General features: G+C 46.1%; 1 protein-coding gene across 1 annotated transcript in view; it reads right to left on the bottom strand.

Moving 5' to 3' along the window:
• LOC121278820 (chloride channel protein C-like) overlaps positions 1-16,674 on the bottom strand; it is a 320,150-nt gene that overhangs the window by 280,372 nt on the left and 23,104 nt on the right. The window contains exons 7-8 of the mRNA XM_041189274.1: positions 15,718-15,912; positions 10,283-10,371 (exon numbers count right to left, since the gene is read on the bottom strand). Of these exons, the coding sequence (XP_041045208.1) occupies positions 10,283-10,371; positions 15,718-15,912 (284 nt within the window). The remainder of the gene's footprint in view (positions 1-10,282; positions 10,372-15,717; positions 15,913-16,674) is intronic.

Genomic DNA, 16,674 nt, shown 5'->3' on the forward strand with positions numbered 1-16,674 from the left:
GCTACCTCACTGCTCATTGAAGTACACTGGTTCCTGGCTCTCACTCTTGTTTCCAATTCCTTCCATGGCCTCTACTCTGCCTATTTCTGTCATCTCCTCTAGCTATACAACCTCCAAGATATCTGCATTCCTCTAAAATGAGAGGAAGGTAGCTAGAAATATAAAAACTGATAGTAATAGGAAAAAAGGATAAGAGTAACTAAAGTGAGTATTGGTCACTTACAGGGCAAGACCAGTGAAGTAATAATGGGAAACAAGGAAATGGCAGAAACGTTGAACAGATATTTTGAGTCCATCTTCACTGTAGAAGGTATAGAATACTCCAAGGATACTTAAAAACCAAGAGATAAAAGACAGGGAGGAACTTAAAACAATCACAATCACTAGGGAAAAGGCACTGGGAAAACTATTAGAACTGAAGGCTGACAAGTCCCCTGGACCTGATGGCCTGTATTCTAGGTTCTTAAAAGATTTTTAAAATTCCCTAGATTTTGGAAAGGTCACAGCAGATTGGAAAATTACAAACATAACACCACTATTCAAGAAATGAGGGAGACAGAGAGCCGGTAACTGCAGGCCAATTAGCTTAACATTTGTCATAGGGAAAATGTTAGAGCCTATTACGAAGGAGGTAATAGCAGGACATTTAGAAAATCATAATGCAGTCAGGTAGAGTTAACATTCTGTTGTAAAAGGAAAATCATGTTTCATTAATTTATTAGAGTTCTTCGAGGAAGTTACAAGCAAGGTGGATAAAGGGGAACCTGTGGATGTGATGTACCTAGGTTTCCAAAAGGCATTTGATAAGTTGTCACATCACTACACAAAATAAGTGCTCATGGGATAGCAGGTAACATATTAGCATGGATAAAGGATTGGTTAGCTAACAGGAAACAGAGAGTAGTGTTTCATTTCCAGTTTGGCAATCTGTAACTTAGTGGAGTGCCACAAGGATCAGTGCTGGGGCCTCAATTTTTTACAATCTATATCAATGACTTGGGTGAAGGGACCGAATGCATGGTAGTTAAATTTGCTGATGACACAAAGGGCGGATTTGTCCCAGATTTGCACTAAGTGCGATAGCGGGCAGGTAAAACAACATTTTAGCTGCCAGCCGCGATAGCAGGTTTTCACGCCATATCGTCCCAAACCTGTCACGTTATTTATGCATTCCTGGGAAACATGTCTTCCCATGCTGAGTGGGTACTCATTGGCCTGCCTGCCATCACCTCACTGCTTCAACACACCAGGAGCCATATTTAAAGTCCAGCCATGCGCACACATCTCAGTGCTTCCAGCTGTCCATGAAAGGCAAAAAGACTGCAGCCCCAGGTTTAATGACATATCACTGGAATGCCAGTTGGGCACTTTGGAGGCCCTCCGTGATGTCCTCTACCCCTGATCTGGTTGCAGGACGGGCAGTGGCATCACCAATCTGGCATGGCAGGCAGTGGCAGCAGTGGTCAGTGGCAATGCTGCACTGAAGAGGTTGGCCATCCAATGCAGATAGAGGAAGAATGATCTCACCCATGCAGCCAGGATATGGCAACCACCTCATCACTCTAAACTCACAGGCAGAATTTTGCTGTCGGCGAGCATGGCGGAACCCCCGAAGTCATCCTGCCCCATTTAAATTGTCAGGAAGGCGGGGGCGCAGCAAAATCAGCTGTGGGTCCGCTGACCTGTCAATGGCCAATTGAGGCCATTGACAGGAACAATTATACACTTAAAGGACCTGCCTGTCCAACCTTAAGGTTGGCGGGCAGGCCAGGAGCTCCGGCAGCAAATAAATAAAATATGAAACCTCATCCACCAGCAGGATGGGGTTTCAGGTAGGGTTTTAAAAAGTTTAATAAATTTCTTATGTAAATTATGAACATGCCCATCTCATGTATAGTTTTAAAAGTGTAAGCGATCTCCCTGAGGCAGCACTTTGTCTCAGGGAATTGTGCGCTCTTTCGTGCATATGCACGACAGAGCGCACTCTCACTTTTTGGAAATCCACCCCCCCCGCGCCTTGCACAGGAAGTGCGCCAGAGATTGGGTCGGGCCGGCCCGGCAGGCAGAAAATTCTGCCCACATACTCAAGCCCATCACACATTCACTGGCATCTCACTCACTGCCAGCTCAAGGGACATCACCACCCATTCTCACACACATCCTCACATCGCCATCTGGCCTCATCTCCTCTGGAGACTGCCTCCTCAGCCCTCACCATCTTGAGGCCACTTGCACAGATCAACATGCACCTCCACACACACCCTGGGTTATCCTCCTTCCCCAGTATAGCTCCCGTCCTGCAACCTCTTCCCATGCCTGAGGCCACTTCTCCCCATTCCCCAAGTAAGACCTTGCCCTGCAGCCATGGAAAAGCCACTCCCACCTTACGGCTGGTCTGGTAGACAGAAGCCTGCCTGTGAGCCCCCCATGAAAGTGACGTGCATTTTGGCCAGGACCAGGACAGACAGGATGCAAAAGCGATTGGATTTGCCCAAATCTCAGGTTTCCCACAGGTGCAGGGTGCCATCGACTGCACTCACATGGCGCTCAGGTCTCTGTCATAACATGCAGTCAACTATGTCAACTGAAAGGGACTCCATTCGCCGCATGTTCAGCTGGTGTGCAACCACCATAAACGCATGCTGCATGTTTGCGCACAGTTTCCAGGGACTGTCCATGACTCCTACATTCTCAGTTGGTCACAGATCCCCAAAGTCTTCCAGGGTCCACAGAAGCTGCAGGGATGGCTTCTCGGGGACAAGGGCTACCCGCAGAGGACGCGGCTGTGCGGCGGCTTCAGACTGCAGCAGAGTGAAGGTACAACGAGGCTCATGCTGCATCTTTCAGCTTGGTGGAGCAGACCATCGGAATGCTGAAAATGCGGTCCTGGTGCTTGGACTGGTCTGTTGGAGCCCTACAATACAGTCCGCAGAGGGTGTCACACACTATTGTCGTCTGCTGCACCCTTTACAACCTGGTGCTCCAATGGGGTGACGAGCTGGCTGAGGAGGAGATGGAGGAGCTGGAGCTCTTCTCCGATGAGGAGGACGCCGACAAGGATGAGGGTGACGAGGTCCTCGAAGGCAATGCTGAGGGGGATAAGGCTCTCGCACTGTCCAGATGAGGCCTTCATAGCTGCTAGATTTGTGGAGGATGATAACAACATACAGTGAGGAGATGCCTTAGATCCTCACATTGCATCTGGCTCCAGTCTGACTTATGGCAGCGCACATACCCTCTGTAATAATGCTCCTGTCGTGGAGACACAGTGGAGCCCTAATAGCCACTAAATTGAAGGAGGATGATGACAACATGGAGTGAGGACACTCCATGGATTTTCACATAGCCTCTGAGAATGTCTGACTCCAGTCTGGCTGATGGTAGCTCGCCTGCACTCTGTGATCAGGGCCATCTCATAGAGATGCAGCCATGAAACTTTAAAAGCATCTGATCCTTTGTCAGCCTTCAGCACCTGACCCCTTCAGGAACACAGCATCACTGGTCAAAGATGCTGAAGAGATGGGGGCCAGCCCCATCTTAAAGGTGCTTAGAGTACACAGGGAGAATGACACAACTCTGTGACGCCTGCCCATAACATTCTGGCAGCAATGACAAGCACTGTCAAGGCACAGGCATCACTAATGTGTCCAGGGATTGTGAGGCCAGACCATTACTTTGGTTTGAAGGCTGCAAACAGCACAAGGAAGAGGCCCTGGACTGAGACACCTGCCCTTATTTTGCGCAGAAATGTTGCACATCTGAGTGACTCATCAGACTGCTCATCAGAACAAGGAGCCATAGGCAGGGAGGTATTCTTGGGAGTTTATTGACAATAAGGAACAGTGTGGACAAGTGACTAATACCCATGTCCAGGCTGTGCAACTACATCTTCTTGCCCCTGGTCAAGTTGGCCATTAACTGATCCAGGCATTGGGCAATCAAGGGGGTTGTCCAACCCAACTGTCTGTCCATCTTCCACATCCACGTTTGCGGCCAGTGTCCCAGGAGAGGGAGCACGTGGTGTCTGCTGGCACCATCAAGACCTTCAGCACTCAGTGAGCACCAAGGGGACTGGGGTGTTTTATTGACCCTCTTAATCACATTTTGGTATATTATTTGTAAGTTTCCTTTAAATTTTGTCTTTTGTTTTTGCAGTTTCCCTTTAAGGTGCTGCCTTTTAATTTGTTCCTTGGCTTGTTAATTTAGTTTATTTGTTTTGACTAGAAAAAGTTACATCTTCTTAACTTTCCTAACCCCACCGCTACATCTTAGTACTCCCCGGATACCATAGCCGAGGTGAAAGCAGCCGGCTGACTGCTACGCCCCCCTGCCTGTGATGACCTTGGCAGGTGTCCTCTGGAAGATTGAGACTTGGAGGACCCTGGCCTGCTTTTGGGGTCCTGCTGTGTGGCATTGGCACCCTCCACAGCCTGTGGAGCTGGAGCTGCTGAGGTCACAGGAAGAGGAGATTCAGATGGGCGAACACTCCCAGAGTGACCTGGATGGATGGCCCCTGGGGGTATACCTGCTGATCCACCTCCCTATAGGTGCCCAAGGGCCCCTGGCTGACTCCTTGAGGAGAAGGGGTAGCTGGAGCGAGATCATGCTGCCCGACACCACTCTCATTAGAGGCCAACTATGTCATCAGCGATGGAGTTCAGCCTGCACAGCAGTGCAAGACTGATACCCTGGACCAAGATCTCCATGGTGGCCACCATACTGCTGGTGTTGACCTCAGTGCATCGGCATGCTGGTTCTATCACCTCAGCCTGAAGACGGACGGATTTCTCCATGGTGCCTTGTAATCTGAGGAGTGCAGCATACATCCCTTCCTAAAGTTCCCGAGCTTGCCTTTGCAGATGCAATAACTGTGACATGACCAAGTCCAGAGGCTCATCATCTGACTCAGACTGAGCAAGTTTCGGGCCTCCAGCAGTCCTGCAGGTGTGGAAGCTTGGGAAGTTCTTGGCGCCGCCAGCTGCGAATCAGACAGTGCGATATGCTCACCAGATTATGATCCCAAGGCTACTATAAAGCTAGGTCCCACCAAAGTGTGTCTCTGCGCTGGTGGAGAGTGTGGGTGAGCACGCGATGGGACTTCAAGGAGAGTGCCTCCAGTTTCCTCTTCAAAGGTATCTTTGGGACTTGATTGCAGGCCCCAAGTCATGGACTCCATAGGCTGTTACCCAGATGGGCCTGTGGAAGCAAGGAAAAATAATTAGTGCATGTCAATGGGCTGTGAAACAGGACATGTCTGTCACAACAACTCATCGACACCAACACCCATCTAGGACCCTCCACCCCTGCCTGTCCCTCCGTCCCCACCCCATCTTCCAATTCCAGCCCCAGCCGTGTATTCACTATACCCCCTGACCTTCCCCTCTCCGACACTGAACCTTCAGTGCTCAGCAAAGGACTTAGTTTCATACCCTTACGCCCTCATCTTAATGAATTTTGGGCTCGGCACGATGCTGAACTCTTCTTCCGCCGTCTTCATCTCCGGGCTCACTTCTTTGGGCAGGAGTCCTCTCCCCGTTCAACGGATCCTTTTACCCACCTCCAATATCCTCCCTCCACCTAAACCCCTGCCTCTGGATTCTTACCTTCTCTTGATCTTTTCATTGAGAACTGTCGGCACGACATTAGTCGTCTCAATTTCTCTGCTCCTCTCACCCATTCTAACCTGTCTCTCTCTGAACTTACTGCACTCCGTTCTCTCAGGTCCAACCCCAACATTATCATCAAACCCACTGACAAGGGTGGTGCTGTTGTTGTCTGGTGCACTGACCTCTACCTCGCGGAGGCTGAGCGTCAACTCGCAGACACTTCCTCCTAACTCTCCCTGGACCATGACCCCACCACTGATCATCAAGCCATTGTTTCCAGGACTGTCACTGACTTCAACTCCTCTGGAGATCTTCCTCCCACAGATCCCAACCTGATAGTCGCCCAACCTCGGACAGCCCGCTGCTACCTCCTACCCAAAATCCACAAACAGAACTGTCCCGGTAGACCTATCATGTCAGCTTGCTGCTGCCCCATGGAACTCATTTCTCATTATCTTGACTCCCTTCTCTCTCCCCTTGTCCAGTCCCTTCCCACCTACATCCGTGATTCCTCTGATACCTTACATCACATCAACAATTTCCAGTTCCCTGGCCCCAACCGCTTCCTCTTCACCATGGACGTCCAATCCCTCTACACCTCCATCCCTCACCAGGATGGTCTAAGGGCCCTTAGCTTCTTCCTCGAACAGAGGCCTGAACAATCCCCATCCACCACTACTCTCCTCTGTCTGGCTGCACTTGTTCTCACACTAAACAATTTCTCCTTCAACTCCTCTCACTTCCTCCAAATAAAAGGTGTGGCTATGGGTATCTGCATGGGCCCCAGCTATGCCTGAGTCTTTATGGGGTATGTGGAACATTCCTTGTTCCAGTCCTACTCCGGCCCCCTTCCACAACTCTTTCTCCGGTACATCGATGATTACTTCGGTACTGCTTCATGCTCTCGTTGGGACTTGGAAAAATGTATTAATTTTGCTTCCAATCTCCACCCCTCCATCATTTTCACGTGGTCCATCTCTGACATTTCCCTTCCCTTCCTTGACCTCTCTGTCTCAATCTCTGGTGATAGACTGTCCACCAATATCCATTACAAACCTACTGATTCCCACAGCTACCTTGGCTACAGCTCCTCACACGCCGATTCCATCCCATTCCTTCGCCTCCATCGCATCTATTCTGATGATGCTACCTTCAAAAACAGTTCCTCTGACATATCCTCCTTCTTCCTTAACCGAGGTTTTCCACCCACGGTCGTTGACAGGGCCCTCAACCGTATCCGGCCCATCTCCCGCGCATCCACCCTCACGCCTTCTCCTCCCTCCCAGAAACATGATAGGGTCCCCCTTGTCCTCACTTATCACCCCACCAGCCTCCGCATTCAAAGGATCATCCTCCACTATTTCCGCCAACTCCAGCATGATGCTACCATCAAACACATCTTCCCTTTACCCCCCCACCCCCGGCGGCATTCCGCAGGGATCGTTCCCTCCGGAACACCCTGGTCCACTCCTCCATCACCCCTTACTCCTCAACCCCACCTATGGCACCTCCCCATGCCCACACAAAAGATGCAATACCTGCCCCTTCACTTCCTCTCTCCTCACCGTCCAAGGGCCCAAACACTCCTTTCAAGTGAAGCAGCATTTCACTTGCATTTCCCCCAACTTAGTCTATTGCATTCGTTGCTCCTAATGCGATCTCCTCTACATTGGAGAGACCAAATGTAAACTGGGCGACCGCTTTGCAGAACACCTGCGGTCTGTCCGCAAGAATGACCCAAACCTCCCTGTCGCTTGCCATTTTAACACTCCACCCTGCTCTCTTGCCCACATGTCTGTCCTTGGCTTGCTGCATTGTTCCAGTGAAGCCCAACGCAAACTGGAGGAACAGCGCCTCATCTTCCGACTAGGCATTTTACAGCCTTCCGGACTGAATATTGAATTCAATAACTTTAGATCTTGAACTCCCTCCTCCATCCCCACCCCCTTTCTGTTTCTTCCCCATTCCTTTTGTTTTTTCCAATAATTTATATAGATTTTTCTTTTCCCACCTATTTCCATTATTTTTAAATCTTTTATGCCCCCCACCCCCACTAGAGCTGTACTTTGAGTGCCGTACCATCCATTCTTAATTAGCACATTCATTTAGATAATATCACCACCTTCAACACCTCTGTGTTCTTCTGTTCTTTTGTCTGTGATATCTTTGATTATCTGCTCCTACCACTGCTTGCTTATCCCTACAACCACACCACCCGCTTCCACTTCTCTCCCCCCACCCAACAACACCCCCCCCCACCACCACCTTAAACCAGCTTATATTTCACCCCTCTCCTTGGATTCACCCAGTTCTGTTGAAGGGTCACGAGGACTCAAAACATCAACTCTTTTCTTCTCCGCCGATGCTGCCAGACCTGCTGAGTTTTTCCAGGTAATTCTGTTTTTGTCATGTCAGTCACAATATGGCTGTCTGATGTATGTTACACTGCCGGATCCTCACTTGGTAGAGCACCACCTACCTCACCGTCAGGACAGGACCGGTCCAGATCATCGCTGACCAGCTGGATGGCCCTGTTTTCAAAGTCCATGAGGACCTTCATTTCAGACATTCCTCCATCGGTCTGTGACCTCTCCCTCTTGTTGTGTGCCAGCTTGTCCTGCATGAATAAAAGTAGACAGAGTGTAAGCAGGATGCCTGCCAGGCCAGATGATAAGTATGCCAGGCTTGTGTGGGTGTTGATTAGTCCCATGGATGGGTGGGGACAATGAAGGTGTGTGTGAGAGAGTGAATGGTGATGTCCCTTGAATCGGCAGTGAGTGAGGGTCCTGTGGATGTATGATGGGTTTGTGAATGTGTGAGTTGAGAGTGATAAAAAGAGTGACTTACTCTGATGGAATGGAGGAGATAATTCATCCTCTTGCGGCACTGAGTAGTTGTCCTCTTTTGAAGGATGTTGACGCTGACCACCGCTGCCATCGCCTATCCAAGCCGGTTTAGTGATCTTGTTGGGGGGCGGTAGAGGACATGACGATGAGCCTCCACTGCATCCAAAAAGTACTCAAGGAACGTGTCATTGAACCTGGGGGCTGCAGTCTTTTTGCCTTTCATGGACACCTTCCCTGCAACAATCATGAGTTGGAAGCACTGAGATGTGCGCACAAGGCTGGACTTTAAATATTGCGCCCGGGATGACGAAGCAGTGAGGTGATGGCATGGCGGACGATTGAGAACCCATCTGCCAGGGAAAAGGATGTGTTTCCCGGGAATGCATAATTAATGCAGCAGGTTTGGGACAATACGGTGTGAAAATCTACCATTGTCATTTTACCCACCCGCTATCGCACTTCGCGCAAATCTGGAACGATTCCACCCTTAGGGCAGAATCTTCTGGCAGGCGTGTGGGTGGCGGACTCCACACGCGAATGCTTAAAATGTTGCGTGCTGATGTCGCGTGAGCGTCCTGTCATCAGCACGCGGCATCGTGATATTTCGGTCGGCGGGCACACTATGCAGCCATTAATTAAAGGCTTGTTAAAGCCATTAATTCTCCAATCAACCAGGATTTTGAGGAGCCCGTGCAAACTTCGGGTCGGCGCATGGACCCAACGGGCAGGTGGGTAAGTGATTTTTTTTACAAACCTCATCCAATGGCAGGATGAGGTTTGATATCGGATTTAAAAATTTTTAATAAAGTGTTTGTGTTCTTCACTAACATGTCCCATCTCATGTGACATTTTCACATGAGGGGGACATGTTAATGATTTTTTAATTTTTCTACTTTTAGAGTTTCACAGAGGTTCAGCGATTTCCCTGAGGCAGCACTTTGCCTCAGGGAGATGTGCGCTCTTTCGTGCGCAAACGCGAAAGAACGCACTTTGGCAGTTGGGGAATCACCCCCCCCACCCGCACAGGAAGCGCTTCCCGTTGGGTGACACACTGGACGGGCCTTAATTGGCCCGCCCACTTAAAATGGCGGCAGGGCCTATTTCGGCAGCGGCAATCTACTGCCCGGCCATCGCCGAGTCGGTCGGGCCCGCCCGCCCATCAAGGGCAAATTCTGCCCTTAGTGTTTTGTGGTACTTAGACAAAATGATTTCAATCTTGCCAATGGAAGATGGATGAAGGATATTGTACATTAAAGTGCACTACCTGGGGCTCTCACTTGGTTCAGAGATAAAAGTACTAGTGCTGAACCATACAGTTCAGGTCACAGATTCAATTCGTGGTTGGTACTGAGTTAGTTAATAAGGATAACAGCAGGGACATTAAAATCATCTCATCTGCATCAGTCTGGAAGAGAAGAGGGACAATCAATTATGACTCCCAAGCCTAATCAACAAGGCCACTTATTTATAGGTTTCATGGAAAATTGAGCAGAATTCAGAATTTAATCTCTAATATACTATTAAGAATCCAGGAATTCCATGGAAATAAAAATTGAATTTGATTTATTCAGTCACTGTCTATCACTAGTCCCGCAGATGACTATCCAGTGTTCCTTGAAGGAAGCATGTGTGTGAACAATGAGCGATAACAGAATGACTTACACAGGTGAATAGCCAGCCAGCACTCACTGCCAAATTTCACACATGAATAATGACCACTTGGACGTAGTAACAGTTCCTATAAAGAAGCATTCCACTGTGGAACCAAAAGTTTCTAAAGGGGAGTGGAGGGAAGACCGAAAATTGCAAAGAGAAAAAGTTTGTCCTTACCTGTTTTCTTGTTCACTGTTTGCATGGCTAGAGAGCGATGTGCACGGGAAGAAGGAGGGCACGTAGACAGTAATGGTAATTGTGATTAACTGAAAAATAGTGTTCACAAAAGACCAAACTTTACAAATGATTTATCTTTTCTTCTAATTACAGGTATCTTTATCAGAAAGATATTAATGTAAAAGTTACATGAGAATAATAAAACTTCCATTGGTAAGAATTTTGAATATTTTGACAATCCCCAAATCTTCAAAGATCTAACCAGGACATTGTTTTTTTTACAATTTTTATGATTCTGTCATACATATTTTTCAGTTTTAAGTTCTTTGTGTTTGTTAGTTCATCTATTTTACTGTGTCTCAATTGGCAGACGGGTTTTTCCAAATTGATACAGACTGGATCCCAGCCATGCAGCTTTCATTACAATATATGCTGGGCATAACATATTAAAACGTTTTTAAAAAATAGATGAGCTGTAACGAACAACTGAAGGAGGTGAGAAAAGCATGGCTACAAAATTATTAAGAGAATAAGAAAATGTAGAAAGAGAGGAATATCCATTTCTTCCAATCCTCTGCATGGGTAACACCCACTCATTTAATCTGCTGAAGGAAAACTCAGCAAAATAATCCCTGATCCAAAAGATAACAAAATTAAACTGCAAGAAATTCTTCTATCCTCATAATTCAGTCCTAACAGTTTCCTTTCCATTGATGATGTGTCCTCTCCTGCCCCAGGCCAAGCAGCTCATGAGTCATATTATCCTGCAGGGTATTTGATTATTTCAGTCCATATTCATCTCTAGCTCCACTGCTTTTCAAATTGTGGGATCCACTCCACTTGTGAAGTGTGAGGTCTGTCCAGGGAAGGCAGAAGGTCCAAACAAAGTGAATATGATAGTTGGAGATATAGGCCTGAATTTTCAGCTCGGCAGGTTGACACGAGCGGCGGGCCCAGGAGTGGTCGGGAAATGGACCGCCGACTGCGATCAGCCCCCAACCGCAATTTCACGCTGGCTGGCCAATTGATGACCAGCCAGCATGAAGCACGCGCTGAAAAGCTCAGCACTACCAGGGCAGGGGTGGGAGGAGGGCAGGCGATGACAGCATTGACAGAAAGCTCATTGAAGGCGGAGAGCTGCCTTGAGGAGCTGAAGACCTAAAATCCACGAAATAAAGGTTTAAAATCAGGAAACAAAATGTCCAAGCTTCTCAATCAGGGCACCTGAACATATAGATTATAAAAATGCCGACAGAGATTTCTATTTTTATTTTATTTAATAACGGAAACCTCATCCCCCCTTGGATGAGGCTTGATGAAAAATGTAAAGGCCACCTGGCCAATACACCCATGCGCCAACCGTAAGGTTGGATGGGCTACTTAAAATGACAGACACTTGCGCCATTTTGATTGCCTTCTTAATTGTCAGCAGCTGTGATTCCAACTTCTGCGCATGCCCACTAACTGAAATATCGTGTGAGTGCGAGATGACACCGGGTCGCTCATCCAATGTCATCTCACATGATTTCACGCCTGATCGGGTTGGCCATGCGCCCGCCTGATCAGCTTAAAATTCAGCCCATATTCTTCGGTAATGGTACTGTGAGAGGGGAATATCACGGAAGTTTGTTGGCACTTTTGGAACAGATCTCCTGTAGTTTGGCTGACAGTCAACAAAATTGCTTCTCAGTCAGCCAATCCTCTTCTCCTTAGTTTCCATTATTAAAGAACATTGCCAACCATTTACCAACACTGTATAGAGTTGTGTGCTCACTAGGCCAGATAACGGCCTGTGCCAGGACGAACCTATGGATTCTAGCCTGAGGCTAAATGGGGATTATTTTTGTTAAAATAACAGATTCATTTACTTCTGACATAAATAGTAGACTTTTTTGTGTTCTTTGACAGGATGTGGGTGTCGCTGGATTGGCTAGCATTTGTTATCCATCATTATTTTCTCTTGACTTGATGATAGTGAACTGCCTTCTTAAACCTCTGTAGTCCATGTGGTGTATTTACACCACAGTGCTGTTAGGGAGAGGGTTCCAGGATTTTTACCCACCAACAATGAAGGAACAATGATATAGTTCCAAGTCAGGATGGTGTGCGGCTTGGAGGGGAACTTGCAGTTGGTGGTGTTCCCATGCATCTGCTGCCCTTGTCCTTCTAGGTGGTAGAGGCCATAGGTTTGAAATGTGCTGTCGAAGGAACCTTGATGAGTTGCTGCAATGCATCTTGTGAATGGTACACACTGCTACCACTGTGCGTCAGTGATGGAGGGAGTGAATGTTTAAGGTGGTGGATGGGGGTGCCAATCAAGTGGAATGCATTCTCCTAGATGGTGTTGAGTTTCTTTGCTGTTATTGAGCTGCCCTCATCCAGACAAATGGAGAGTATTCCATTACATTTCTGACCTGTGCCTTGTAGATGATGGACAGGCTTTAGGGAGTCAGGAGGTGAGCTAGTCGTCTCAGAATTCCCAGCCTCTGAACTGCTCTTGTAACCACAGTATTTATGTAAACACTGGCAAAATAAGAATGTCACAATAATTTGTAATGAGTTCTGCTATGCATTTATTTTCCTAGTAAGTTACCCCATCTAATCAGGACATTAAACTGCATAGAAACCAAAGGTATACTTTTCAGTCATGTCATTAGCAACTGCACACAATTACTGGGAAATTGCACAGCAGACCTTGTCTTGCAAAGTATTATTTATGCATTCCATACACAGATTGATTGCTGTGCAAGAAATGCAGTTGATGTATGGATGGGATATCTGACATAGCAACAGATTTAATGGACTGCTGATTTCCTGTAAAGGGAATCCAACCTGTGTCTTACTTCAAATAGAGGATCACTGTTTTCAGGGTTGATAATTTTAGCACCCGGACAAAAGTAGCACAAAATGTAATTTCCAAACTATGTTGTGTAATTACTATTTTTCATAAATTTTAGGTTTATTTGTGGAGACATGTAAAGGTGAAGTTTAACCCCCAAAACAGTTAGGATCAGGTCAGGTGTTAACATTTTAAAAATATCAAACACAAAATTCTAACCTGTCTCCAACCCGTCCGGTTCTGAATGTTATGATCCCAGCTAATGTTACTAATAGACAAGCTAGATCCCAGGTGGAACTCAGCTTGATCGATCCTAACTTTTATTTTTTGTTTAGAAACATGCAAGACGGCTACTGAACAGAGTCACAGGAGTCAATTTATGAAATTTTAACAGAAGAGTAAAACCTAAATTAAACAAGAAACTATGAACTATATTACAATACTCCTTCACCCACAACACTACCTTTACAGGTATATACAGATTTGTAAGGATAAAACAAGCTAGAAAAACTATCTTATACTCATGTTCACCGTAAGCACACTGCCCATGTAAACCAATAGGCGAGGTGACCTGTGGTTAGGCACATCACAGTCTGAAACCAAGTGACAGTTGCTAACAGATGCTATGGATCTCTCATCAGCTCCCTCCCAGACGTTTGTCCCACCGTGAGCCAACCGGTCTCACTGAACTCTATCTTTCACATGAGGGTTTCCAATCTCCACTCTCAAAGAACTCACTTTGGAATCTTTTCCCAAATGATGCTTTCTCTTGGGTGCCTTCCACAAGGGTCCACATCTAGGGTTTTGACCTTTCCTTCTGATATTCCTCTCCCCTACATTGCCACGTGCATTCAAGCTTTGCCTTCCACGTACTCCGTCTCAGATACTCAGCCCCACCAACAAAACACCACTGCTTCACTTGCTCATACTAGTGAGTTACAATTGTTGGCTGTCTCCTCAGATCTTCTGGTTTCTCACAAGCCTATTTTGCTTTAAGTCTGCATCCTGCAGCTTTCTCTCTTTAAATTTAGAGCCTTTCTCTGCTCCTCACTCTTAACTTCACTTAACAGGACCTTTTCCAGATTCCTGTTCTTTTCCTTTGACTAGAAAGTCTTTTGAGACCCTTCCTTTCTGTCCCACTTCTTGGCTTTGGGACCATTTGGTTCTTTTGAGAAATCTGCTCTTCTGCTCTCTCTACAGTTCCCTCTGGAACCAGGATCCTGGTTTCAATTGAGCTAAAAAAATGCTGTTCTGTTTCACCCTATGTCTGTGGGCCCCCTGTTGCTAGGCAACAACCCAGTTTTTCTACTTCAAAAGTCATAAAACCTCATTAAAATTTAGGTATACACAGAAGCCCACAGACTTGCAGGCATCAGTTTAAAATGAAACTAAAACTCAAGTTCCCCCCTTTCTTAACACACAAGTACAGAAGCACAAATTAAAGTTAAAGTTAAAGCTAAAACTCATTCCTAACACCCACAACTACAAATATAACTTACTAAAACTATCTCTAGTTCCTAGCATGAGTTTCAGAGATGCAAGACAAGGGTTGGATAGCCAACCCGCACCCAGGAAGCAGATGTTGTATGACATTGTATGTGCCTGTATGCCATTGTATTTTAAAGGTGCTCAGCACAGCAAGGGTTAACAGATGATCAGGATAGCCCTGCCCATAGTTTGATGCATTGAGTTACGTGGGAATAGACTGAGGGAACACTCTAGAAGCAGCCTACCTGCATGGCAGCAGCACCATGCATGACATTAACTGGGATCTGTACATAGTTAAAGATTAACAATAAATGTTTCATGTTTAAACCTACAAGTCTCAGGATCTCATCACTGAAACATCAAATGAACCCATAACGCAACAGCAGGTTGGTAATTTGGATACCTGAATGTGAGGCTGATAGCCTCTGACTTAATCTGTTTTACAGGTTCAACATTTACCAACTGTGTTTCCCAGGCCTAAGTAACCCAACAAGGGAGGCAAGGACAGATTCAGGGAGAAGGTTACATTCTTTACAATTTATTTGTAGACCAAGAGGAACAAGAGAGCATTCCCTGGCCCCCCTAAGCTCCCCCTCCCAGAAAGAGACCTCCCTACCTGATTGAACCTATCAGTTGACTTCTGGGTGGTAAACTTGTCAAGGAGAAAAGATGCATACTGTGGGGAAACTCTATTGTATGTAGAGAAAGCCAGACTTTCTGCCAAAACTCTGTGCCCATATCCAGGCCATAATTTCATTATACCTCATGTTTTTCAAATTATATGGCCTTTTAATCCTTCATTTAAAGTTTTAGTCCTTTCTAATATACACACACATGCACATGTGTGCACACACACCTTGGGAAGATCACCTGATTTTCCTGTTGGTCTATTTCTATTTACAAATAATATGAGTGACAGCTCAATAATACAGCAATAATTGTGTATCAGAGTTTATGATGCAGAAATCAGCACCAAACTGAAGTGTACCAGTGCACCAGAAGATGGTATGAAAGAGCAAAAATCAAGCAGGAAAACACAAGTGAAGATGTTAGGGGAAAAAACAAATCAACCAATCTGCGTTCAGCAGTAAATCCCAAAAAAACTCACCAGAATCAAGACTGCCTCTGTGAGCTTGCATACTTTTTGTACAAACGCATGTTTAATTAAATTAAAGAATTCTGTTCGAAATTTGTTGACTCTCATGTTCATCGAGACAAACAATGCTCCCAGCACACCTCCTATTATTCCCAGGACAATGGTCGGAATGAAGACTAAAATATTCATGTCGAGCAAATATTTAACCTAGATGAACACAAATCAAAAAGGAGAACAGCATTTTAAAATTGAGAACTTCCGCCCTTTCAAAACCATAAGTGGCATTCCAGTACAAAAATAGAAGATACCAAGAAGATGACGCCATTGATAAAGCAAATATAAATCTCAGCTATATCAAGCAGAAGACTTTCGATCCCTGGTCAGCGCTGAGTTAGAAAAGCTCATTTCAGCTGCTATTGTAATTGATGTTGTAATTGGCCTCGGCATCCGTCAACTAAATTGGGCAAAATGAGCCAAGTTTGCAGGCCTGTTGAATAGTGTTCCCCTGCCCCACTCCTGATCTAAGGACGTCACTGTCTGGGGCACCATGTTTAGCATGAGTACTTGGATGAGATCTGACAGGCTGACAAATGCCTGTGGAACCAGGAAAGAATCAACGCCTTGGAGAAGGAGGGAAAGGAGGAAAAAATCTTTCTAAAAAAATCAAGAGAATATGTTGCCAGTTTCTGAAGAAAACATTACCGCCAAGAATTTCTTGTACCGCCAAGAATCCCAATCGGCTGGCCCAGCTTCAACAGAAACCCTGCTTACCTGGCTATCTGGGGTGTCCACCATTTTCCTGGCAAGTTACAACAGCCAGTTGGGAACAGCCCTAAATGAGGAAATCCCCAACATAAATTTCTTTAAAAGTTCAGTGGGTATACCACTGAAACTCTTCAGAATATTAGGTAACATTGTTTCTCTTTTGATTTATGAAATGCTAGAAGGATCTCTGAGTTTTAGAATAAT

The sequence above is a fragment of the Carcharodon carcharias genome, chromosome 6 (assembly GCF_017639515.1).
Source record: "Carcharodon carcharias isolate sCarCar2 chromosome 6, sCarCar2.pri, whole genome shotgun sequence".
Taxonomy (NCBI): domain Eukaryota; kingdom Metazoa; phylum Chordata; class Chondrichthyes; order Lamniformes; family Lamnidae; genus Carcharodon; species Carcharodon carcharias.